The sequence below is a fragment of the Ooceraea biroi genome, chromosome 1 (assembly GCF_003672135.1).
Source record: "Ooceraea biroi isolate clonal line C1 chromosome 1, Obir_v5.4, whole genome shotgun sequence".
In the NCBI taxonomy this organism is placed as follows: Eukaryota; Metazoa; Arthropoda; class Insecta; order Hymenoptera; family Formicidae; genus Ooceraea; species Ooceraea biroi.
Genome location: NC_039506.1, coordinates 17,921,945 through 17,946,480, shown reverse-complemented (window position 1 = coordinate 17,946,480; position 24,536 = coordinate 17,921,945). Strand labels below are relative to the sequence as shown.

Below are 24,536 nucleotides of genomic sequence, written 5' to 3'. Positions count from 1 at the left end.
AAATTGCGCAAACAAAAATATGTAGTTCCATTTAAAAAAATTATCTTGACCTTTGAATCTCCGAAAAAAATAGCCTTGAAAAAATTGTTGTTCTGTCATCATGATAGCCCCTTCGAACGGTGCAACTTTTTCCTTAGACATTTTTTCGTATCATCAAAGTTTTTAATTGTTGTCATAATCATAAAAGTTTAATTGTAACAAGTGAAATATCTAAGATGATCGATTTAAGTGGACCACCCTGTATATATATATATATAATTTTACTTTTTACAATATTAACATTTTTTCAAATTTATTGCATATGGTAGGTTTTAGAAACATTTCTGTTGCAACATTTCATATGACATATTGCGGAATCCTTTTAGAAATGTTGCATATGAAATGTGAAATCTTGAAATGATTTTAAAACCTTCCTGAAAGCTTTCTGTATTAATCGGTGCTGCATGGGTTATTGTATATTCACTTTTCTTACATTTCGTATTACAGATTTTGTAATATCACAATGATAACAATTAAAAACTTTATAACATACACACACTTTATAACATATTACATACACACTTGTTTCATGTATTTTGGTTCTTTACATTTTATTTAATATTGACAAAATGCTGCTGGCAAAGAAAACTTATTAAAATAAGAGAAAAAGAAAAAAAAGTTAATGTTTGTTGTAAATTTGTCGTTTATATAATACTTATTTCATTAATTAACATATTTCTTGACAAAATATTGTTCATTCCTTTATATTTTCTATAGAAAGTAATTCGATGTCATTATCCTTGAAAAATATGAAACAAAATGTTAAAAATGAAATGTAATTATCAAAACCACGTGCAATATTTATTTATTTATTAATAAAATGATGCTGGGAACAAACAAATTATACAAAAAAAAAAAGAAAAAAGGAAAATCACATACAGGGACTCGAACCTGCGATCTCATGCTTACAAGACGTAAGCGCTACCAACTAAACCACATAGCTACCCGAAAAATGGTTCACCGTACAGTAATAAACCGCCCTCGAAAATATTTAACATTTTTTTGGACGAATGCGTCAAAAGTGTACCCTCTGCTTTTGACAGAATTAGTTTCGGTAATTATGTACTTTAACGGACCCAGCCCCTATGACCTTGATCTTGACATATGTTGTCAAGGTCACCCTCCTGAGTGACCTTGATGAAGTTTTAGCTATCGCTCGTTGTTTGTTAAAAAGTTATAAACAAAGAAAGGTTAATGATTTCGCACGAATTTTTAACTGTCCACGTGAAGCAAGAACATGATACTAACATATATTACAAAGGTTACTTTCCCGAATAACCCACACTAGGTTTTAGTCGTCGATCGCTGTTTATGAAAAAGTTATTAATAAAAGAAATTTCGAAAATATAGTAGTTATTTTGAAAGAATATTGAATATTGAAAGATATAAACGACGAATATGTATATGAACGAAGAACGGAAAGTCATTTAAAGCAGTGAATTGTTAATATATAGAATAGTTTCTTTTAATATAAGTACAAAGTATTCTTCACTTTAACCAAAAGCACAAACAGTTAAATACAAAGTATTCTCTGCTTTAACTTAACCTAACCTAACCTAAGCTAAAATTCCATCAAATATACTCTTTCGTAAACGTATATGGTATCGTAAAATTATGCTTTATTCATTAAACATTTTTGTTAATAACTTTTTAACAAACAACGAGCGAAGGGTGAAACCTAGTGCGGGTTATTCAGGAAGGTGACCTTTGTAATATATGTCAAACTCAAGTCCTTGCTTCGCGTGGACAGCTGAAAATTCGTGCAAAATTATTAAACTTCTTTTGTTAATAACTTTTTAATAAACAACGAGCGACGGCTAAAACCTCTTCAAGGTCACTCAGGAGGGTGACCTTGACAACATATGTCAAGGTCAAGGTCATCGGGGCTAGGTCCGTTAAAGTATATAATTACCTTAGTTTCTTATGGAGGACTATTCATGAAAAAAAATCACTCGAATCGGCGTCTGAGCTTACCTTTGTTAGTCATAGCATCATATAAGAGCCTCATCAAAACAAATGCGGACAGGGTATGTACATAAAAACATAGAGTGATGATATATGTGCAAATTACATATCACATATAAATAGAAATAATAAATCAAATATGAATAGAACTAATAAAACATTTATGCATTGCTACTTTGCGATAAAAATGTAATACGTTTATGAAATTTTAACAAGCTGCTACGTCTAATACATGATTACATTGGAATTCAATTGGAAAATTATATGTAGGTATATATATAAATAAACTATATGTGGAAGTAATATTCTGGTTCGCTAAAATTCGTATTAAATTTTAATTAAATGTTAATTTATTATTTTATCATGAATTGGTTAAATATCACATTCAATAGCAAAGTCGGCATTAATGCACTTGATAGTATAAAATATAATAACATAACATATTATGAATTTAAAATCAGTACCCCTAGATTCTTCTAAGTTAACTCAAATGCGATAAAAAAAAGAGGTACCTGCAAGAACTTGCTGATACTGATCAGTTAATACCGCGGCGTCAAGTAATGTTATAGATATTTTTGAAATATCGCACGTTGCTGTTTACTATTGGAGAAGTGAACCTTACGAATACACACAGTGGAATGAAACGCATGAAATTTTGCCGTTAAAGAAAAGATGAACTACGCATACGTAGGTTTCGACTAAGATATTATTTTACGAATATATTTCCGTGGGAAATAACCACATGTCGAATTTCCTTCAGCATTATATTGATCACTTACTCGTCTTCTCGGGAGCAGGTGATGAATTATGAGTGTATCGATGGCAGTATGTGCTACCTTACTCCGTTTATATTATTAAGCAATTTGCATGGCAATTTTCTTTGGCAAAGAAAAATGATACAATTTTATATAATGTTATATGATTATATAATTCGCAAGTGCTTCTATGCAAGATGAGGTTTCACGAATCGTCACAAAATAGTTTGCAGTCAACCGTAACTCGAGAAACTCAGGATTATTTATAAAATGAGTATCTCCGTCCAAGAACGGTACTTCAGCTGGAATAGAATTTTATTACTCGCTGTTGGCTTATGGCCTTATCACCAATCAAGGTTTGCTCGATTTCAGGCAGCGTTGTGTCTTAGTATTTTGACAAGCTTCGTCGTATTCGTGGTACGTGAATATTTCTAATCCTGGTGTTTGCTATTTTACAATTTACATGTCATTTAGATGAGGTAATGATTTTTGAAGCAAATAAATCCCAGAACTTTTTAATTACAGCTTTCAAGACTTTATTTTACAGAATACTCCTTTGAATTTACTATTCATTTGCTTTCTATATCAATGTATTATACTTTCTTTGTTATTAATCATATCGCCTTTTGGATTAATATAGAAACTGTAAGCTATGTTTGCATTTTCTCCCAAACTAAATGAATTCCTACAATAAAGTATACTATGTAAACATTTTTTTCATACTTTGTAATGCTATCCAGCATAAAATATTGTTAATACGATAGGCAAGAAATTTATTGGAGCAATTTCAATACATCTACAAGAGGCTAAAGGATGCGAAAGAAATTGCTATCTATAACAAATATGGGAACTTTGCAAACCGAATAACGCTCTCCTGCATAAGTAAGAAGAAGACTTGTTAATTTCTATGATTGTAATTATTTATTACTTTTAAAATTGAAGTAAAATAGGTTACAATATTTAAAAAATGATGATTTACTGATATGTTATATTGTATTATATTGCTCATGCGTATATGTATCTTATTGTTCCTCTAAAAGAAAGAAAGTTTAGTACTTGCAGTATGCAGTGCGTTTATTATTACTGCAATAGAATATTGGCCAATCATTTTTGATATGATTATGCCCAAAAATGAGACCCACGCGCGCCGTTTCATAGTAACTGTGACTAAATATTTCGCCCTACAAGAAAAATATTTCTATGTATTTATTCTATTTATGAACGCAGTTCATAATATAGGAACAGTTGGAATCTTAGCGACAGGAACAATGCTATTATCATGTCTCAAACATATCTCTGGAATATTGAGAATTGCTAGGTAACGAAATAAAGTTAGAAAAACAGAAAACAAATATTTATTCACAATGTGAGAAGAATAGGTTTTACATCATAGGCTCTAGAAAACCGATATAATTATAGCGGAGATACTATTTGCAGCTACCGCTTTGAACACGCAATAACAGCTACGTTACAAAGTATTACCATAAAAAATGAAACTATGAATTACAAGGAGTTTATCTATGCCGTGGACATTCATCGCAAAGCTATGGAGTTAGTATTTAGACGATTTATACATATACATTATTATCGATGATATCGATATAGCAATGGGAAATGTATTTTTGTGGAAGGTATCATTATAAACATAAAATAGTTCGCATCAATGCAGAGAACGAGAACTAATAGGAATTACAATTTTAATACTAATTGTTGCCGTTTGAGACAATTATTGTAGTTAATTTAAAAAATGTAGTTAAATAAACATGATGAAACATAAAATTAAAAGGTAATTAAATTAATTACATTTCGTGGTAACTTATTTTAATCTAGTTCTATTATATTCATTTTGTTAAAGGTGTGCCAAATTTGGTGTAGACGGCATGGAACGATCATTTTTCGTTATTACAATGATTACTGTTCTTTGTATGAGTTTGAATCTTTATGGAGTAAGCTTTTACATTCAATATTACTTAGAATGATCCACATAGAATTTTACAACACTTAATTCGAAAGAAATTCGAAAACAACTGTTAATAAGAAGATAAAATACTCTATTAAGAATCATTTAAAAATATTAATAAACTAAATTCTAACTATTATGCTAATTGCTTAAACACTAAGATTTAAAAAGTCGCTAGAAAGTGCATATGAAATGATGAATTTTAAAGATATAAATTAGAGATAGTAAGGTATTAATTGCACAATGGCGATGTTTTAGATATTTCAAGTTGAGTCACCTATGCAAGAAATAGAAAAGACAGCAGGACATTTTTTTAATATCATGTGTCTTTTTATATATATGTTTCTTGGCAACTACGCCGGACAGGAAATTACGGATTGTAATAATCATATATTTCTTACGATGTAAGAAATATATGTATCTGTGGTTCTTATATTTTTAACTGTGTAATTTTTAACGATGAAAATGAATATCTTTTAATAATTCTCTAATTTTATAATTCCATAATTTTAAAAAGTGATACGTTTTTAAAAATATAGGTTTGATAATTCTCAAATTGTCTATTCTATGGCACGTTTTTTATAGATACAATGCTCCATGGTACTTGGCACCGTTGCAGATACAGAAAGTGATATTGTTCTTATTACAAAGAAGCAACAAAGCTTTCACATTGAATATCGGTGGAATATTCACATTATCTATAGAGAGCTTTACTTCGGTATAGTTATACATTTAATAATGTACATAAATAATACGTACGTGCATTGTTCAAAGATAAGAAGAAAGGTAACCTAAGAAGAATGTATTTGTTTGCAGCTCGTAAATGCATCACTATCTTACCTCACTCTTATGCTATCTGTGTAATAATAACAAAAATATAACACATCCAATAATATCGTATATTAGAACAAAGTAAATAGATATAAAACTCGATGAAAATACCGACACTCTCTTGTTCTATAGACTTAAACAATTAGGAAGTTGTTAAGAAGATAAGTAGCATTTTTCTTTGAAAACCATAATGTTATGCATAAAATAAGCAAAGAAAAACATTAACTGATTTGTAGGTACAATCAGTTAAGCTGACAAAACCAGGTCTAAAATGTTTCTCACTTTAAGCGTATAAAATGTATCATTCGAATAAAATTTGCGGATAAGAAAAAATGAAATGATGATGATTAAATAAGTGAAATATTATAGTAATTTAAGTATTAAGTTATTTAAATGTTATTATATAAATGCTTATATAAATTATTATTATATAAATATTATAGGTATAGCAATTTAAATGTTAATAAAGAAATTAGATATTAACTATTCAGTGATGAGGCTTGCATATTTTAAACGAATAAAGAAACGTATCTCAATAAAAAGTATTTAATTTATTATACTTTATTCTATGTAGTAAGCTGCTAAACTGAACTATACAGTACATAAAGGGGTGATACTAGTGTGACGGCCGGAAAAATAGGATTACACATTTTTGTCGTGAATGTTTTGCACGAGACATAATGCAAATGATTATTTTGAAATTTTATTTTACTCTTTTTGAAGTACATATGTTAGACGTGTTGTAAAAAAAGAATCAGTTAAAAATATTCATATTTGCCTCTGGAGTGTACAGTATCTCAACAAATAAAAGTCGGAGATACGAGGCCGCTCGTGCTCTGTCTAAACGGGATCACCAAAATAAAAAATGTTTGTGTCATTTTTAACTATAGGAGTATAAATTCAGTTAAGCGTACAGATTTCTGGAAACGTGAATTTGCTACAAAATGGCATCGCTCAAAAGATAAAAGTTCGAATTTGTGCTCGAAATTTTTAACTCTTTACTTAGTTTTAAAACACGAAAAGCGCATTTACAGTTTTACAATTATTATATATAGAATAGTTGAGTTTCGTAACAAACCAAACTGTGTTTAATCCGGGTGCATATAAGAGGCCTTCTGCTTCAGCGGCAGTTTCTTTGGTTTCACTGCTGTATTTTTCCAGCAAAATATATTTTGTCAGTAATTTACTCTCTTTCTTTACATTCGTATCCCTTGCATCGTTTTTTGCACTGAATCCTGCAGTCTCTTCAAATAAATATAATGAGGATAAGGTCATAGAGTCAGCTACAAATCGTCGTTTAGAATTAGGTACCTTGAGACGCCGAATATTTTCAGATAGCATGCAGCTAGATGCGGCCAACGTCGGTCATTCTACTATAATTGATTTAATTTTAATATACACATTTTGACATATTGTTTTTTCTTTGACATATTTTCAAAACCTCGGGCATTAAGAAAATGAAAAAAAATCGATATTTTTAAACCGTCATATTAGGGTCTCCCCTTAATATCACATTTGAACTATTGATCCATTGTAAACCTTACATTCTACTGACCCCCATTCTCAGTCTCCGTCTTGTATCATAGTTGCCATCACATAAGAGCCTCGTCAAAACAGTTATGCATTGCTACTTTGCGATAAAAATGTAATGTTTATAAAATTTTAACATGCCGCTACGTTAAATAAATGATTACATTAGAATTCAGTTGAAAAATTCTATGTATATATATATAAGTAAAATATACGTGCAGGAAGTACTATTCTTGTTCGCTGATATTCATATTAAATTTTAATTAAACGTTAATTTATTATTATATTTCAACATGAATTGGTTAAAAAACACGTTCAATAGCAAAGTCGGCAATAATGCACTTGACAGTATAAACTAACATAGCATATTTCGATATTTAAAACCAGTAACGCTAGATTCTTCTGAGTCATCTCAAGTGCGGAAAAACAGAGGTACCTGCAAGAACCTGCTGGTACTGATCAGTTAATACCGCGGCTTCAAGTAATGTTATAGATATTTTTGAGATATATCGCACGATGCTGTTTGCTGTTGGAGAAGTGATCCTTACGAATACACACAGTGGAATGAAACGCATGAAATTTTGCCGTTAAAGAAAAGGTGAACTACGCATGCGTAGGTTCCGGCCAAGATATTATTTTTTCATGGGAAATAACCACATGTCGAATTTCCTTCAACATTATATTGATCACTTACTCGTCGTCTTCTTCTCGGAAGTAAGTGACAAATTATGAGTTATCGATGGCAGTATATGTGTACCATACACACCGTTTATATTATTAAGCAATTTGCATGGCAATTGTCTTTGGCAAAGAAAAATGATACAATTTTATATAACGTTATATGATTATATAATTCGCAAGTGCTTCTATGCAAGATGAGGTTTCACGAATCGTCACAAAATAGTTTGCAGTCTACCGTAACTCGATAAACTCAGGATTATTTATAAAATGAGTATCTCCGTCCAAGAACGGTACTTCAGCTGGAATAGAATTTTATTACTCGCTGTTGGCTTATGGCCTTATCACCAATCATTGTTTGCTCGATTTCAGGCAGCGTTGTGTCTTAGTATTTTGACAAGCTTCGTCGTATTCGTGGTACGTGAATATTTCTAATCCTGGTGTTTGCTATTTTACAATTTACATGTCATTTAGATGAGGTAATGATTTTTGAAGCAAATAAATCCCAGAACTTTTTAATTACAGCTTTCAAGACTTTATTTTACAGAATACTCCTTTGAATTTACTATTCATTTGCTTTCTATATCAATGTATTATACTTTCTTTGTTATTAATTATATCGCCTTTTGGATTAATATAGAAACTGTAAGCTATGTTTGCATTTTCTCCAAAACTAAATAACTTCCTACAATAAAGTATACTATGTAAAATTTTTTTCATACTTTGTAATGCTATCCAGCATAAAATATTGTTAATACGATAGACAAAAAATTTATTGGAGCAATTTCAATACATCTACAAGAAGAGGCTAAAGGATGCGAAAGAAATTGCTATCTATAACAAATATAGGAACTTTGCAAAACGAATAACGCTCGCCTGCATAAGTAAGAAGAAGACTTGTTACTTTCTATGATTGTAATTATTTATTACTTTTAAAATTGAAGTAAAATAGGTAAACAATATTTAAACAATTATGATTTACTGATTTGTTATATTGTATAGTTATATTGCTCATGCACATATGTATCTTATTGTTCCTCTAAAAGAAAGAAAGTTTAGTACTTGCAGTATGCATTACGCTTTGTATTACTGCAATAGAATGTTGGCCATTCATTTTTGATATGATTATGCCCAAAAATGAGACCCACGCGCGCCGCTTCATAGTAACTGTGACTAAATATTTCGCCCTACAAGAAAAATATTTCTATGTATTTATTCTATATCTGAACGCAGTTGTTACTGTAGGAACAGTTGCTATCATATCGATAGGAACAATGCTATTATCATGTCTCAAACATATCTCTGGAATATTGAGAATTGCTAGGTAAAGAAATAAAGTTAGAAAAACGGAAAAACGGATATTTATTCATATTATGAGAAGAATAGTTTTTACATCACAATGTAGAAAACTGGTATAATTATAGGGGAAATACTATTTGCAGCTACCGCTTTGACCGAGCAATACTGGCTGCGTTACCAAGTATTACCATAAAAAATGAAACTATTATTTACAAGGAGTTTATCTATGCCGTGGACATTCATCGCAAAGCTATGAAGTTAGTATTTAGATGATAATTTAAATACATATACATTACTAGCATCCCCCGTCCGCGGGCTTCGCCCGCGATATTATGTGTAGAATTAAATAAAAACATATTTTACCCCTTCTCACCCATTAGGGGTGGAAGTTTGAAAAACCCACACTTATTGAGCACCTACGTGATAGTATCAATATACCCTGATAATTTCAAGTCGATAGGTGCAGTGGTTCAGGCTGCACGTTGATGAGTCAGTGAGTGAGTGAGTGGTATTTGGCTTATATATATATATAGATTATCGATAAAGCAATGGGAAATGTATTTTTCTGGAAGCTATCATTATAAACAATAAATAGTATGCATCAATGCAGAGAACGAGAACTAATAGGAATTACAATTTTAATACTAAATGTTGCTGTTTGAGACAACTATTGTAGTTAATTAAAAAAATGTAGTTAATTAAAGATGATAAAAATACAATTAAAATTTAATTAAATGAATTACATTTCGTGGTAACTTATTTTAATCTAGTTCTATTATATCCATTTTGTTAAAGGTGTGCCAAATTTGGTGTAGACAGCATGGAACGATCACTTTTCGTTATTACAATGATTACTGTTCTTTGTATGAGTTTGAATCTTTATGGAGTAAGTTTTTTACATACAATAGTACTTAGGAGTGATCTACGTAGTATTTTACAATATTTAATTCGAAAGAAATTCGAAAACAACTGTTAATAAGAAGATAAAATACTCTATTAAGAATCATTTAAAAATATTAATAAACTAAATTCTAAATATTATGCTAATTGCTTAAACACTAAGATTTAAAAAGTCGCTAGAAAGTGCATATGAAATGATGAATTTTAAAGATATAAAGTAGAGATAGTAAGGTATTAATTGCACAATGGCGATGTTTTAGATATTTCAAGTTGAGTCACCTACGCAAGAAATAGAAAAGACAGCAGGACATTTTTTTCATATCATGTGTCTTTTTATATATATGTTTCTCGGCAACTACGCCGGACAGGAAATTACGGATTGTAATAATCATATATTTCTTACGATGTAAGAAATATGTGTGTCTGTGGCTCTTATATTTTTAGCTGTGTAATTTTTAACGATGAAAATGAATATCTTTTAATAATTCTCCAATTTTATAATTCCATAATTTTAAAAAGTGATACGTTTTTAAAAATATAGGTTTGATAATTCTCAAATTGTCTATTCTATGGCACGTTTTTTATAGATACAATGCTCCATGGTACTTGGCACCGTTGCAGATACAGAAAGTGATATTGTTCTTATTACAAAGAAGCAACAAAGCTTTTACATTGAATATCGGTGGAATATTCACATTATCTATAGAGAGCTTTACTTCGGTATAGTTATACATTTAATAATGTACATAAATAATACGTACGTGCATTGTTCAAAGATAAGGAGAAAGGTAACCTAAGGAGAATGTATTTGTTTGCAGCTCGTAAATGCATCACTATCTTACCTCACTCTTATGCTATCTGTGTAATAATAACGAAAATATAACACATCCAATAATATCGTATATTAGAACAAAGTAAATAGATATAAAACTCGATAAAAATACCGACACTCTCTTGTTCTATAGACTTAAACAATTAGGAAGTTTTAAGAAGATAAGTAGCATTGTTCTTTGAAAACCATAATGTTATGCATAAAATAAGCAAAGAAAAACATTAACTGATTTGTAGGTACACTCAGTTAAGCTGACAAAACCAGGTCTAAAATGTTTCTCACATTAAGCGTATAAAATGTATCATTCGAAAAAAATTTGCGGATAAGAAAAAATGAAATGGTGATAATTAAATAAGTGAAATATTATAGTAATTTAAGTATTAAATTATTTAAATGTTATTATATAAATGCTTATATAAATTATTATTATATAAATATTATAGGTATAGCAATTTAAATGTTAATAAAGAAATTAGATATTAACTATTCAGTAATGAGGCTTGCATATTTTAAACGAATAAAGAAACGTATCTCAATAAAAATTATTTAATTTATTATACTTTATTCTATGTAGTAAGCTGCTAAACTGAACTATACAGTACATAAAGGGGTGATACTAGTGTGACGGCCGGAAAAATAGGATTACACTTTTTTGTCGTGAATGTTTTGCACAAGACATAATGCAAGTGATTATTTTGAAATTTTATTTTACTCTTTTTGAAGTACATATGTTAGACGTGTTGTAAAAAAAGAATCAGTTAAAAATATTCATATTTGCCTCTGGAGTGTACAGTATCTCAGCAAATAAAAGTCGGAGATACGAGGCCGCTCGTGCTCTGTCTAAACGGGATCACCGAAATAACAAATGTTTGTGTCAATTTTAACTATAGGAGTATAAATTCAGTTAAGCGTACAGATTTCTGGAAACGTGAATTTGCTACAAAATGGCATCGCTCAAAAGATAAAAGTTCGAATTTGTGCTCGAAATTTTTAACTCTTTAATTAGTTTTAAAACACGAAAAGCGCATTTACAGTTTTACAATTATTATATATAGAATAGTTGAGTTTCGTAACAAACCAAACTGTGTTTAATCCGGGTGCATATAAGAGGCCTTCTGCTTCAGCGGCAGTTTCTTTGGTTTCACTGCTGTATTTTTCCAGCAAAATATATTTTGTCAGTAATTTACTCTCTTTCTTTACATTCGTATCCCTTGCATCGGTTTTTGCACTGAATCCTGCAGTCTCTTCAAATAAATATAATGAGGATAAGGTCATAGAGTCAGCTACAAATCGTCGTTTAGAATTAGGTACCTTGAGACGCCGAATATTTTCAGATAGCATGCAGCTAGATGCGGCCAACGTCGGTCATTCTACTATAATTGATTTAATTTTAATATACACATTTTGACATATTTTTTTTTCTTTGACATATTTTCAAAACCTCGGGCATTAAGAAAATGAAAAAAAATCGATATTTTTAAACCGTCATATTAGGGTCTCCCCTTAATATCACATTTGAACTATTGATCCATTGTAAACCTTACATTCTACTGACCCCCATTCTCAGTCTCCGTCTTGTATCATAGTTGCCATCACATAAGAGCCTCGTCAAAACAGTTATGCATTGCTACTTTGCGATAAAAATGTAATACGTTTATAAAATTTTAACATGCCGCTACGTTAAATAAATGATTACATTAGAATTCAGTTGAAAAATTCTATGTATATATATATAAGTAAAATATACGTGCAGGAAGTACTATTCTTGTTCGCTGATATTCATATTAAATTTTAATTAAACGTTAATTTATTATTATATTTCAACATGAATTGGTTAAAAAACACGTTCAATAGCAAAGTCGGCAATAATGCACTTGACAGTATAAACTAACATAGCATATTTCGATATTTAAAACCAGTAACGCTAGATTCTACTGAGTCATCTCAAGTGCGGAAAAACAGAGGTACCTGCAAGAACCTGCTGGTACTGATCAGTTAATACCGCGGCTTCAAGTAATGTTATAGATATTTTTGAGATATATCGCACGATGCTGTTTGCTGTTGGAGAAGTGAACCTTACGAATACACACAGTGGAATGAAACGCATGAAATTTTGCCGTTAAAGAAAAGGTGAACCACGCATGCGTAGGTTCCGACCAAGATATTATTTTTTCATGGGAAATAACCACATGTCGAATTTCCTTCAGCATTATATTGATCACTTCCTCGTCGTCTTCTTCTCGGAAGTAAGTGACAAATTATGAGTTATCGATGGCAGTATATGTGTACCATACACACCGTTTATATTATTAAGCAATTCGCATGGCAATTGTCTTTGGCAAAGAAAAATGATACAATTTTATATAACGTTATATGATTATATAATTCGCAAGTGCTTCTATGCAAGATGAGGTTTCACGAATCGTCACAAAATAGTTTGCAGTCAACCGTAACTCGAGAAACTCAGGATTATTTATAAAATGAGTATCTCCGTCCAAGAACGGTACTTCAGCTGGAATAGAATTTTATTACTCGCTGTTGGATTATGGCCTTATCACCAATCAAGGTTTGCTCGATTTCAGGCAGCGTTTGGTTTTAGTATTTTGACAAGTTTCGTCGTCTTCTTGGTACGGGAATATTTCTAATCCTAGCGTTTGCTATTTTACAATTGATATGTCATTTAGATGAAGCACTGATTTGTGAAGGAAATAAATCCCAATAAATTTTCACTTACAGTTTTCAAGACTTTGGTTTGCGGACTATTCCATAGAATTTAATAGTCAGTTGCTTTGTATGTCAACGTATTATATGTTTCTTATCACTAAGTATGTCTCCTTTTGGATTAACATAGAACCTGTAAGTTGGGTTTTTATTTTCTCTAAAACTGAATAAATTTTAAATAACAAATAAAGTATGAACGAAAAAACGTTTTTCATTCTTTATAATGCTATGCAGCATAACTTATGTTTAAAACGATAGATACGATATTTATTGGAGCAATTTCAATACATCTACAAGACGCTAAAGAATTCGAAAGAAATTGCTATCTATGACAAGTATGCGATCATTGCAAAACGAATAACGATCGGCCTTACAAGTAAGAAACAGATTTGTTAATTTTTATCATTGTGATTATTTAGCATTGCAATATTATAAATTACCTTACAATATTTACTGAGAAATTAGGATTTACTAATTTTTTGTATTATATTATATTCCTTATGCATGCATGTATCTTATTGCTTCTTTAAAAGAGATAATGTTTAGTGGTTGCAATATGCAATCTGGTTTGCTTTATTGCAATGCTTTCTTGGCCATTTATTCTTGATATGATAATGCCCCAAAATGAGAGCTACGTGCAGCTCTTTATAGTACATATGACTGAATACTTCGCCATACAAGAAAAATATTTCTATTTATTTCTTCTGCATCTATACGTAGTCAGTGCTGTTGCAGGAGTTTCATTTTTAGCGACAGGGACAATGTTGTTATCATGTCTCAAACATATCTGTGGAATATTGAGAATTGCAAGGTAAAGAAATAAAATTAGAAAAACAGAAAACGGATATTTATTCATATTATGAGAAGAATGTTTTTACTTCATAGTACCTAGAAAACTGATATCGCTATAGCGGAAATACTATTTACAGCTACCGCTTTGACCGAGCAATACCGGCCACGTTACAAAGTATTACCTTAAAAAATGAAACTATTATTTACAAGGAGTTAATCTATGCCGTAGACATACATCGCAAAGCCATGGAGTTAGTATTTAGATGACAATTTACACATATACATTATTATCGATGATATCGATAAAGCAATAGGAAATGTATGTTTCTGGTAGCTATCATTATAGACATAAAATAGTATGCATCAATACGGAGAACGAGAATTAATAGGACAATTACAATTTTAATATTAATTGCTGCTTTATGTGGCAATTATTGCAGATAATTAAAAAACTGTTTAATGAACATGGTCAAACATACAAGTAAAATGTAATTAAATTATTTAGTGGTAACTTATTTTAATCTACTTATATTATATCCATTTTTTAAAGGTGTGCTAAATTTTTTATGGATAACATGGAACGATCACTTCTCGTTCTTACAATGATTACTGTGCTTTGCATGAGCTTGAATCTTTATGGAGTAAGCTTTTACATTCGATATTACTTAGAATGATCCACATAGAATTTTACAATACTTAATTCGAAAAAATTTTTAATAAGAAGATAAATACCCTATTAAGAATCATTTTAAAATATTAAAAAATTAAATTCTAAATACCATGCTACTTTCTTAAATACAAAGTTAAAAAAAATTTAAGTAAAAAACATTTTTTAATTCGCTGAAATTTGCAAAGGAAATGATGAATGTTTAACATATAAATATTATTCCAAATGTTAAGGTATTAATTAGACAATGACCGTGTTTTAGATATTTCAAGTTAAATCATCTGGGCAAGATATGGGAAAGACAATGGGACATCTTCTTTTTGTCTTTTTTCTTTTTTTATACTTGTTTACAGGGAACTACGCTGGACAAGAAATTGTGGATTGTAATAATTATATGTTTCTTACGTTGTAAGCAATATTTTCATCTGTGATATTTATATTTTTATTTTGTAATTTTCAGTGATGAAAGAACATCTTTTTATAATTCTCAATCAATTTAAGCTAAGTTATTAACAATCAAATTATCAATTCTAATGCCACGTTTTCTATAGATACAATGCTCCATGGTACTTAGCACCGTTGCAGATACAGAAGTTCATCTTGTTTTTATTACAAAGAAGTAACAAAACTTTCACATTGAGTATCGGTGGATTATTTACATTATCCATAGAGTGCTTTGGTTCGGTAAAGTTATACATTTAATGATATACATAAATAATATGTACGTTCATTGTTTGAAAGTAAGGAAAACGGTAAATTAAGGAGAATGTTTTTATTTGTTTGCAGCTAGTAAGTGCATCAATATCTTATCTTACTGTTATGCTATCTTTCTAATAATAACGAAAATATAACACATCCAATAATATCGTATATTAGAATAGAGTAAATTTGAAAATGCCGTCAGTCTCTAGTGAACTTAAAAAATTAGGAAAATTGGCATTTTTCTTTCGAAACAATAATGTTATGCATAAAATAAGCAATGAGAAACATTAATTGACTTGTAGGTACATTCAGATTAGCTAACACAATCAGGTCAGAAATGTTTCTCACATTAAACGTATGAAATGTATCATTTACATAAAATTTGCAGATAAGAAGAAATAAAATGGTGATTAATGAGTGAAATATTATAATAATTTAATTATTACTATATTTAAATGTTATATAAAAGCATAAGTCAAGCGTACGGATTTCTTGAGACGTGACTTTGTCATAAAATGACGTCGTTCAAAAGATAAAAGGTCGAAATGTAGCCACAAATTCTTCACTTTGCAATTATTATTAAACAATGAAAAGCGCATTTAAGGTTTTGCAATCATTTTCTATAGAATAGTTTCGTAACAAATCAAAACTGCGTCTAATCCAAGCGCATATAAAAGGCCTTCTGCTTCAATGGCAGTTTCTTCGGTTTCGCTGCTGTACTTTTTCAGTAAAATATATTTTTTCAGTAGTGTACTCACACGTTGCTTCCTGCGCTCGAATCTCGGTAGCGGAAATATTCGGTACTTGTCCTCGTGGCGTCTATACTGTGCTGCTTGCTGCTGTCAGTCCATCCTATCCAGGTTTTATATTCTCATGTCAAAATTCTGGTCTTTACAGGCAATACTGATGGTTTGTCACTATAACTATGATACAGGGTGGTCCAAATTGCTAAATACATTCCGCCCATATAATTCTGATATCTGCAAATGGTAGCCCATTAGAAGTCCTTAGTTCCTCAATTATAATAACTTTCCACCAAGGTTAATACAAAATATACTCTGTATGGACATATTTGCAAAATCTCAAGCATTAAAAAAATGCAAAAGAAAATCGAGTTTTTAAACCGTCACAGTAGTGTCTCCCCTTAATACCGTCACATTTCAACTATTGATCCCTCGTAAACTCTACTGACCCCCATTCTCTGTCTTCTATCATAGCTGGCACCATGTAAGAGCCTCGTCAAAACAAATGCGGACAGGGTGACAATAAGTATAGAGTGGTGGTACATGTTCAAACACATCACACATGAATATAAATAGAAATAAAAATCAGAAATAATAAAAGATTTATGCATTGCTACTTTGCCATAAAAATGTAATGTTTGTAAAATTTTAACAAGCCGTTAAACAAATGATGACATTGGAATTCAGTTGAAAAATTATATGTATATACAGGGTGTCCCGGGTTTTAACCGACAAACTGCGGGAGCATATTCTACTAGTGGAAATAAGAAAAAATTCTTATATCGAGTTTGCTTAGAAATGCTTTATTACAAAGTTATAAATCAATATTGAAAAGAAATATGAGATAAGTAACAACGGAACATAGTGTAGAATTTGGAAGGTCGAAGATGTTTATGTTATGTGTATTCACATGTATTCATGTTCACTATGTTGAAACGATTCAGTATGATTGTTACTTTCACAACAGTAGCCGTTAGATTTCAATCGTCGTGTCAACTAGCAATTACTATCAGAATGCCAAAAGTGTTTTTAAATGAGGAATACACTGATATTCATTTCGTGTACGGATTCTGTGACGGAAATGCACGAGCTGCCGTACGAGAGTATTAACGTAGATTTCCTAACAGGAGAGTACCAGATAGATTTAAAGCAACGAATTACTAATTCAGTTACTGAGATGCAACAAAATTTTCAGGAATGTCGTACTGTAACAAATTCTGTACTACGTCGATGTCTAGCTTGTATCGATGTGCAAGGACAACATTTTGAAATGCGTCACTAAATCATTGCGTAGATAATTTATATTTTTGTGAAAAAATCCGTTGTTACTTATCTCATATTTCTTTTCAATATTGGTTTATAACTTTGTAATAAAGCATTTCTAAGCAAACTCGATATAAGAATTTTTTCTTATTTCCACTAGTAGAATATGCTCCCGCAGTTTGTCGGTTAAAACCCGGGACACCCTGTATATAAGTAAAATATATGTGTAGGAAGTAATATTCTTGGTCGCTAAACTTCGTATTAAATTTTAATTAAATGTTAATTTATTATTTCCTTATGAATTGGTTAAATATCACATTCAATAGCAAAATCGATATTTTGATGCACTTGACAGTATAAAATAACATAACACATTTCGTTATTTAAAACCAGATATCGATTTTAACTCTAGATTCTTCTAACTCAAATGCAGATAAAAAAGGCTATACCTGCTAGAAGCTGTTAGTATTTATCAGTTAATACCGCGGTTGCGAGTACTGTTATAGATATTTTTGAGATACATCGCACTCTGCTGTCTTCAACGGAGAAGTAAACTCTACGAATGAACACAGTGGAATGGAACGCATGAAAATCTACCGTTAAAGAAAAGGTGAAATGCGCATGCGTGGATTTCGACGAAGATATTATTTTACGAATATTTTTCCGTGGGAAGTAACCACATGTCGAGTTTTTTTCATCATATATTGATCACTTACTCCTCGTCTTCTTCGGGAGTAGGTGACAAATTATGAGTATATCGATCGCATTACGTGCTACCTTATACTCCGTTTATATGATTAAACAATTTGCATGGCGATTTTCTTTGGTAAAGAAAAATGATACAATTATATATAATGTTATATGATTATATAATTCGCAAGTGCTCCTATGCGAGATGAGGTTTCAAGACAGTCACAAAATATTGTGCAGTCAAACGTAACTCATTAAACTCAGGATCATTTGTATAATGAGTATCTCCTTCCATGAACGGTACTTCAGCTATAATAGAATTATATTACTCGCTGTTGGCTTATGGCCTTATCAACAATCAAAGCTTGTTGGATTTCAGACAGCATTATTTCTTAGTATTTTGACAAGTTTCGTCGTCTTCTTGGTACGGGAATATTTCTAATCCTAGCATTTGCTATTTTACAATTTATATGTCATTTAGACGAGGCAATGATTTTTGAAGCAAATAAATCCCAATAACTTTTCAATTACAGTTTTCAAGACTGTCTTTTGCGGACTACTCCTTTGAATTTAATATTCAGTTGCTTTGTATGTCAACATATTATACTTTTCTTATAATAAAGCATCTCTCCTTTTGGATTAACATAGAACCTGTAAGTTAGGTTTTTATTTTCTTTAAAACTAAATAAATTGTAACTAACAAATAAAGTATGAACGTAAAAACTGTTTTCATATTTTATAATGCTATGCAGTATAACTTATGTTTAAAACGATAGATACGATATTTATTGGAGCAATTTCAATACATCTACAAGACGCTAAAGAATTCGAAAGAAATTGCTATCTATGACAAGTATGCGATCATTGCAAAACGAATAACGATCGGCCTTACAAGTAAGAAACAGATTTGTTAATTTTTATCATTGTGATTATTTAGCATTGCAATATTATAAATTACCTTACAATATTTACTGAGAAATTAGGATTTACTAATTTTTTGTATTATATTATATTCTTCATGCATGCATGTATCTTATTGTTTCTCTAAAAGAGATAATGTTTAGTAGTTGCAATATACAATCTGGCTTGTTTTATTGTAATGCTTTGTTGGCCATATATTCTTGATATAATAATGCCCAAAAATGAGACCTACGTGCAGCGCTTTATAGTACATATGACTAAAGACTTCGCCATACAAGAAAAATATTTCTATTTATTTCTTCTGCATCTATACGTAGCCAGTGCTGTTGGAGGAGTTTCATTTTTAGCGACAGGAACAATGATGTTATCATGTCTCAAACATATCTGTGGAATATTGAGAATTGCAAGGTAAAGAAATAAAAGTAGAAAAACAGAAAACGGATATTTATTCATATTATGAGAAGAATGTTTTTACTTCATAGTACCTAGAAAACTGATATAGTTATAGCGGAAATACTATTTACAGCTACCGCTTTGACCGAGCAATACCGGCCACGTTACAAAGTATTACCTTAAAAAATGAAACTATTATTTACAAGGAGTTAATCTATGCCGTAGACATACATCGCAAAGCCACGGAGTTAGTTTTTAGTATTTAGATGATAATGTATACATTATTATAGATATGCATAAATTAGTACCACTAACATCGATAAAGCAATGGAAAACATATGTTTCTGGAAGCTATCATTATAGACAGAAAATAGTATGCATCAATACGAAGAACGAGAAGTAATAGGACAATTACAATTTTAATAGTAATTGCTGCTGTATGGGGCACTTATTGCAGATAATTAAAAAATGTAGTTAAATAAACATGGTCAAACATACAAGTAAATTTAATTGGTAAAAGTTTACCTTTACACACCATCCTCCAACTGACCTTCGGTTGACCTTGACCCCTAAGGATGTCAAGTTCATTGACCATTCCCGTCGCTCATTGTGCAGTAAAAAGTTATTAACAATATAAATTTAATACTGATTCTGTTACTTCTTGGACACGGGTTGGATTAGACTTGTACCTTTGAGATAGATTTGCAGGAGGACGGGCTTTGCCTGTATTTATGGCAATGATTATATACAAATATTCACGGTCATATTCTTATATTGTCAGAAATCAAATGTAACCAGTGTGTCGTATAGTCAGTGCGTTAAGTGTTCGATTAATTTTCCAATAATTATATAAATAATGGTATATTCAGTTGAACAAACAAATAATAATCCTTGGCTTGCGGTCCAAGATGTTGTTGGTAATGCGAATACATGGCCTAAATTCATACGACAAATGTTTTGGAATAAAAATTTTAAGGATCATAATCGAATGATTATTATAAATTTTGCATATATATATATATGCAATTTCCGAGGAATTTTTGCATGACATTTTGGCTTTTACCTTAAAAAATGCATATACAGATGAGAGGAAGCGCAAAGTTAAAAATTTCGTTATTTAAATCATGAGGTAATTCTTTTAATGTTAATTGATAACTATGTCACATAAATATTATTGTTCTTTATAGTATAAAGTTTATACTTTGTAGGAATTTGGACGACTTAGACGCAGCCGTGTATACAGTTACAATGTTTATTTTAAAGAGATGCTAGATCTAAATTTTAATCCAATTAAAAAATTTTTTAATTAAACTTATTTTTTTACTTTCGATTAAAGTAGTTTCGAAAAAGTCTTTAATTTCGATTAAAGCAGAAAATAATTTGTATTTCCCTGTTTTGTGCTTTTGGTTAAAATAAAGAATACTTTGTATTTATAAACAAACTATTCTATATATTAATGATTCACTGCTTTAAATAAATTTTGTTCGTTCATATTAAAAAAAAACTACTATATTTTCGAAACTTATGTCTCCTTATGTGCATAATTAGTCAAACTTGTTTCGTTACTAATTTACAACAAATTCTCATACTTCATTCTCTTACTGCTCACCTTATCGACGTTCTTTTGTTAATAACTTTTTAATGAACAATGACCGACGGAAAAGGTCAATGGCCTTGACATCCTTAGGGGTCAAGGTCAAGATCAAGGTCAATCGAAAGTCCGTTGGAGGGTGGTGTGTAAAGGTAAACTTTTACCATTTAATTAAATTAGTTAGTGTTAACTTAGTTTAATCTACTTATATTAAATCCATTTTTTAAAGGTGTGCTATATTTTTTATGAATAACATAGGACGATCACTTTTCGTTATTACAATGATTACTGTGTTTTGCATGAGCTTGAATCTTTATGGAGTAAGCTTTTACATTCGATATTACTTAGGGGTGATCCACATAGAATTTTACAATACTTAATTCGAAAAAAATTTTTAATAAGAAGATAAATATCCTATTAAGAATCATTTAAAAATATTAAGAAAATAAATTCTAAATATCATGCTAAATACTTAAATACAAAGGTTAAAAAAACTTTAATTAAAATAATTTTTTAAATTCACTAAATTTTGCAAAGGAAATGATGAATTTTAAAGATATAAATATTATTCCAGATGTTAAGGTATTAATTGTACAATGACCGTGTTTTAGATATTTCAAGTTAAATCATCTTTGCAAGAAATAGAAAAGACAATGGGACATCTTCTTTTTGTCATTTTTCTTTTTATATACATGTTTGCAGGCAACTACGCTGGACAGGAAATTACGGATTGTAATAATCATATATTTCTTACAGTGTAAGTAATATTTTTATCTGTGATGCTTATATTTTTATTTGTGAAATTTTCAGTGATGAAAGTACTCGTATATCTTTTTATTATTCTCAATCAATTTAAGTTAAGTTATTAACAATCATATTATCAATTCTAATACCATATTTTCTATAGATACAATGCTCCATGGTACTTAGCACCATTGCAGATACAAAAGTTGACCTTGTTTTTATTACAAAGAAGTAACAAAGCTTTCACATTGAGTATCGGTGGATTATTCACATTATCTATAGAGAGCTGTGCTTCGGTAAAGTTATACATTTAATGATATACATAAATAATATGTACGTGCATTGTTCAAAAGTAAGGAGAAAGGTAAACTAAGGAGAATGTATTTGTTTGCAGCTACTAAGTGCATCAATATCTTATTTTACTGTTATGCTATCTTTCTAATAATAACGAAAATATAACACATCCAATAATATCGTATACTAGAATAGAGGAAATAGATATTAATCTGGACGAAAATGCCGACAGTCTCTATTGAGCTTAAACAATTAGGAAGATGATAAGAAGATTGTTAGTATTTTTCTTTCAAAACCGCATAATGTTAATATCATTATGCTTAACGTAAGCAATGAGAAAGATTAATTAACTTGTAGGTACAATCAGATTAGATGACACAATCAGGTCTGAAATGTTTCTCACGTTAAAAGTATAAAGTTTATCATTTACATAAAATTTGCAGATAACAAGAAATACAATAGTGATTAATAAGTGAAATATTATAATATATTACTTATTACTGTATTTAAATGTTATATAAAATGTTATAGAAATGTTTATATATAGTATTGTTATATGAATATTATAGTTATAGCAATTTATATGTTATTAAATAAATTAAATATTAACTATTCAGTGACGGAGGTTGCAAAGATATTTTAAATCAATAAAGAAGCATATCTCAATAAAAATGATTTAATTTATTATTATTTATTCTATGTAGTAAGCTGCTAAATTGAACTATCCAGTGCATAAAAGGGGAGATACTAGTGTGACGGCCGGAAAAATAGGATTACACTTTTTTGTCGTGAATTTTTTGCACGAGACATAATACAAGTGATTATTTAAAAATTTTATTGTACTCTTTTTGAAGTACATATGTTAGACGTGTTGTAAAAAAGTATCAGTTAAAAATATTCATATTTGCCTCTGCAGTGTACGGTGTATCTCCGCATAAATGTCGGAGGTGCGCGGCCGCTCGTGCTCTGTCTGGACGGGATCTCCGAAATAAAAAATGTTTGTGTCAGTTTAAACTATAGGAGTATAGATTCATTTAAGCGTACGGATTTCTTGAAACGTGACTTTGCCACAAAATGGCGTCGTTCAAAAGATAAAAGTTCGAAATGCAGCCACAACTTTTTCACTTTGCAATTATTTTTAAAAAACGAAAAGGGTGTTTTAAGGTTTTGCAATTATTTTATATAGAATAGTTTCGTAACAAACCAAACTGCGTCTAATCCGGATGTATATAAAAGGCCTTTTGCTTCAATGGCAGAATTTCTTCGGTTTCGCTGCTGTACTTTTTCAGTAAAATATATTTTTTTAATAGTGTACTCTCACACGTTGCTTCCTGCGCTCGATTCTCGGTAGCGGAAATATTCGGTGCTTGTCCTCGTAGCGTCCATACTGTGCTACTATCAGTCCATCCTATCCAGGTTTTATATTCTCATGTCAAAACTCTGGTCCTTACCGGCAATACTGGTGGTTTGTCACTATAACTATAATACAGGGTGGTCCAAATTGCTAAATACATTCCGCCCATAGAAATCTGATATCTGCAAATGGTAGCTCATTACAAGTCCTTAGTTCCTCAATTATAATAACTTTCCACCAAGGTTAATACAAAATATACTCTTTATGGACATATTTTCAAAATCTCAAGCATTAAGAAAATGTAAAAGAAAATCGAGTTTTTAAACCGTCACAGTAGTGTCTCCCCTTAATACCGTCACATTTCATCTATTGATCCCTCGTAAACTCTACTAACCCCCATTCTCCGTTTTCTATCATAGCTGGCACCATGTAAGAGTCTCGTCAAAACAAATGCGGACAGGGTGACAATAAGTATAGAGTGGTGGTACATGTTCAAACACATCACACATGAATATAAATAAAAATAAAAATCAGAAATAATAAAAGATTTATGCATTGCTACTTTGCCATAAAAATGTAATGTTTATAAAATTTTAACAAGCCGTTAAGCTAATGATGACATTGGAATTCAGTTGAAAAATGTATATTTATAAGTAAAATATATGTGCAGGAAGTAATATTCTTGGTCGCCAAAATTCGTATTAAATTTTAATTAAATGTTAATTTATTATTTCATCATGAATTGGTTAAATATCACATTCAATAGCAAAATCGGCATTTTAATGCACTTGATAGTATAAAATAACATAACATATTTCGATATTTAAAACCAGATATCGATTTTAACTCTAGATTCTTCTAAATGAAGATAA

At 30.4% G+C, this 24,536-nt stretch overlaps 5 protein-coding genes across 34 annotated transcripts in view; 4 read left to right on the top strand and 1 right to left on the bottom strand.

The window, feature by feature from the left end:
- Positions 1-24,536, bottom strand: part of LOC105283340 (GDP-fucose transporter 1) — a 50,945-nt gene that overhangs the window by 6,297 nt on the left and 20,112 nt on the right. The window contains exon 1 of one of the 2 annotated variants that reach the window (XM_011346028.3): positions 16,430-16,685. The exons of the other annotated variant lie outside the window; for it this stretch is intronic. The gene's annotated coding sequence lies outside the window, so the exon portion shown is untranslated. Of the gene's footprint in view, positions 1-16,429; positions 16,686-24,536 lie in introns of those variants that run through there. 2 annotated transcript variants of the gene reach the window in all.
- LOC105283339 (odorant receptor 43a-like) lies at positions 1,989-5,888 on the top strand. 8 transcript variants are annotated; one of them, XM_020032984.2, is made up of 9 exons: positions 2,001-3,176; positions 3,285-3,404; positions 3,524-3,641; positions 3,813-4,077; positions 4,197-4,310; positions 4,615-4,705; positions 4,978-5,123; positions 5,305-5,459; positions 5,536-5,888. In XM_020032984.2, the coding sequence occupies exons 1-8, from the start codon at positions 3,030-3,032 to the stop codon at positions 5,441-5,443; spliced, it is 1,140 nt and encodes a 379-aa protein (XP_019888543.2). In that variant the 5' UTR covers positions 2,001-3,029; the 3' UTR covers positions 5,444-5,459; positions 5,536-5,888. The 8 variants fall into 8 exon arrangements, 7 of the variants coding, with proteins under 7 accessions (XP_019888544.2, XP_019888543.2, XP_011344322.2 ...); XM_011346021.3 differs by having other exon boundaries at positions 2,461-3,176; positions 3,987-4,077; positions 5,305-5,437; XM_011346017.3 differs by having other exon boundaries at positions 2,468-3,176; positions 5,305-5,437.
- LOC105283338 (odorant receptor 4) lies at positions 6,935-11,122 on the top strand. Of its 14 annotated transcripts, XM_020032977.2 has the most exons (10): positions 6,945-8,051; positions 8,131-8,175; positions 8,284-8,403; positions 8,522-8,642; positions 8,809-9,082; positions 9,183-9,314; positions 9,853-9,943; positions 10,218-10,363; positions 10,545-10,677; positions 10,776-11,104. In XM_020032977.2, the coding sequence occupies exons 3-10, from the start codon at positions 8,347-8,349 to the stop codon at positions 10,821-10,823; spliced, it is 1,002 nt and encodes a 333-aa protein (XP_019888536.2). In that variant the 5' UTR covers positions 6,945-8,051; positions 8,131-8,175; positions 8,284-8,346; the 3' UTR covers positions 10,824-11,104. The 14 variants fall into 14 exon arrangements, with proteins under 14 accessions (XP_026825376.1, XP_026825481.1, XP_026825645.1 ...); XM_026969575.1 differs by having other exon boundaries at positions 6,935-8,175; positions 10,545-10,699; positions 10,776-11,122; XM_020032970.2 differs by having other exon boundaries at positions 6,938-8,175.
- Positions 12,195-16,269, top strand: LOC105283337. 6 transcript variants are annotated; one of them, XM_020032981.2, is made up of 10 exons: positions 12,196-13,416; positions 13,526-13,645; positions 13,769-13,886; positions 14,057-14,321; positions 14,440-14,553; positions 14,853-14,943; positions 15,232-15,377; positions 15,521-15,653; positions 15,756-15,758; positions 16,060-16,269. In XM_020032981.2, the coding sequence occupies exons 1-10, from the start codon at positions 13,270-13,272 to the stop codon at positions 16,090-16,092; spliced, it is 1,170 nt and encodes a 389-aa protein (XP_019888540.2). In that variant the 5' UTR covers positions 12,196-13,269; the 3' UTR covers positions 16,093-16,269. The 6 variants fall into 6 exon arrangements, with proteins under 6 accessions (XP_011344314.1, XP_019888540.2, XP_019888538.2 ...); XM_020032979.2 differs by having other exon boundaries at positions 15,732-15,758; XM_011346012.3 differs by having other exon boundaries at positions 12,195-13,416; positions 14,231-14,321; positions 15,732-16,269.
- Positions 18,132-22,854, top strand: LOC105283336. Of its 4 annotated transcripts, XR_894662.3 has the most exons (10): positions 18,132-18,791; positions 18,901-19,020; positions 19,144-19,261; positions 19,432-19,696; positions 19,815-19,928; positions 21,502-21,592; positions 21,884-22,029; positions 22,180-22,312; positions 22,411-22,584; positions 22,668-22,854. XR_894662.3 is itself a non-coding variant. In XM_011346008.3 (9 exons), the coding sequence occupies exons 1-9, from the start codon at positions 18,645-18,647 to the stop codon at positions 22,456-22,458; spliced, it is 1,008 nt and encodes a 335-aa protein (XP_011344310.1). In that variant the 5' UTR covers positions 18,132-18,644; the 3' UTR covers positions 22,459-22,664. The 4 variants fall into 4 exon arrangements, 3 of the variants coding, with proteins under 3 accessions (XP_011344310.1, XP_019888547.1, XP_011344309.1); XM_011346008.3 differs by lacking the exon at positions 22,668-22,854 and having other exon boundaries at positions 19,606-19,696; positions 22,411-22,664; XM_020032988.2 differs by lacking the exon at positions 22,668-22,854 and having other exon boundaries at positions 19,435-19,696; positions 22,411-22,664.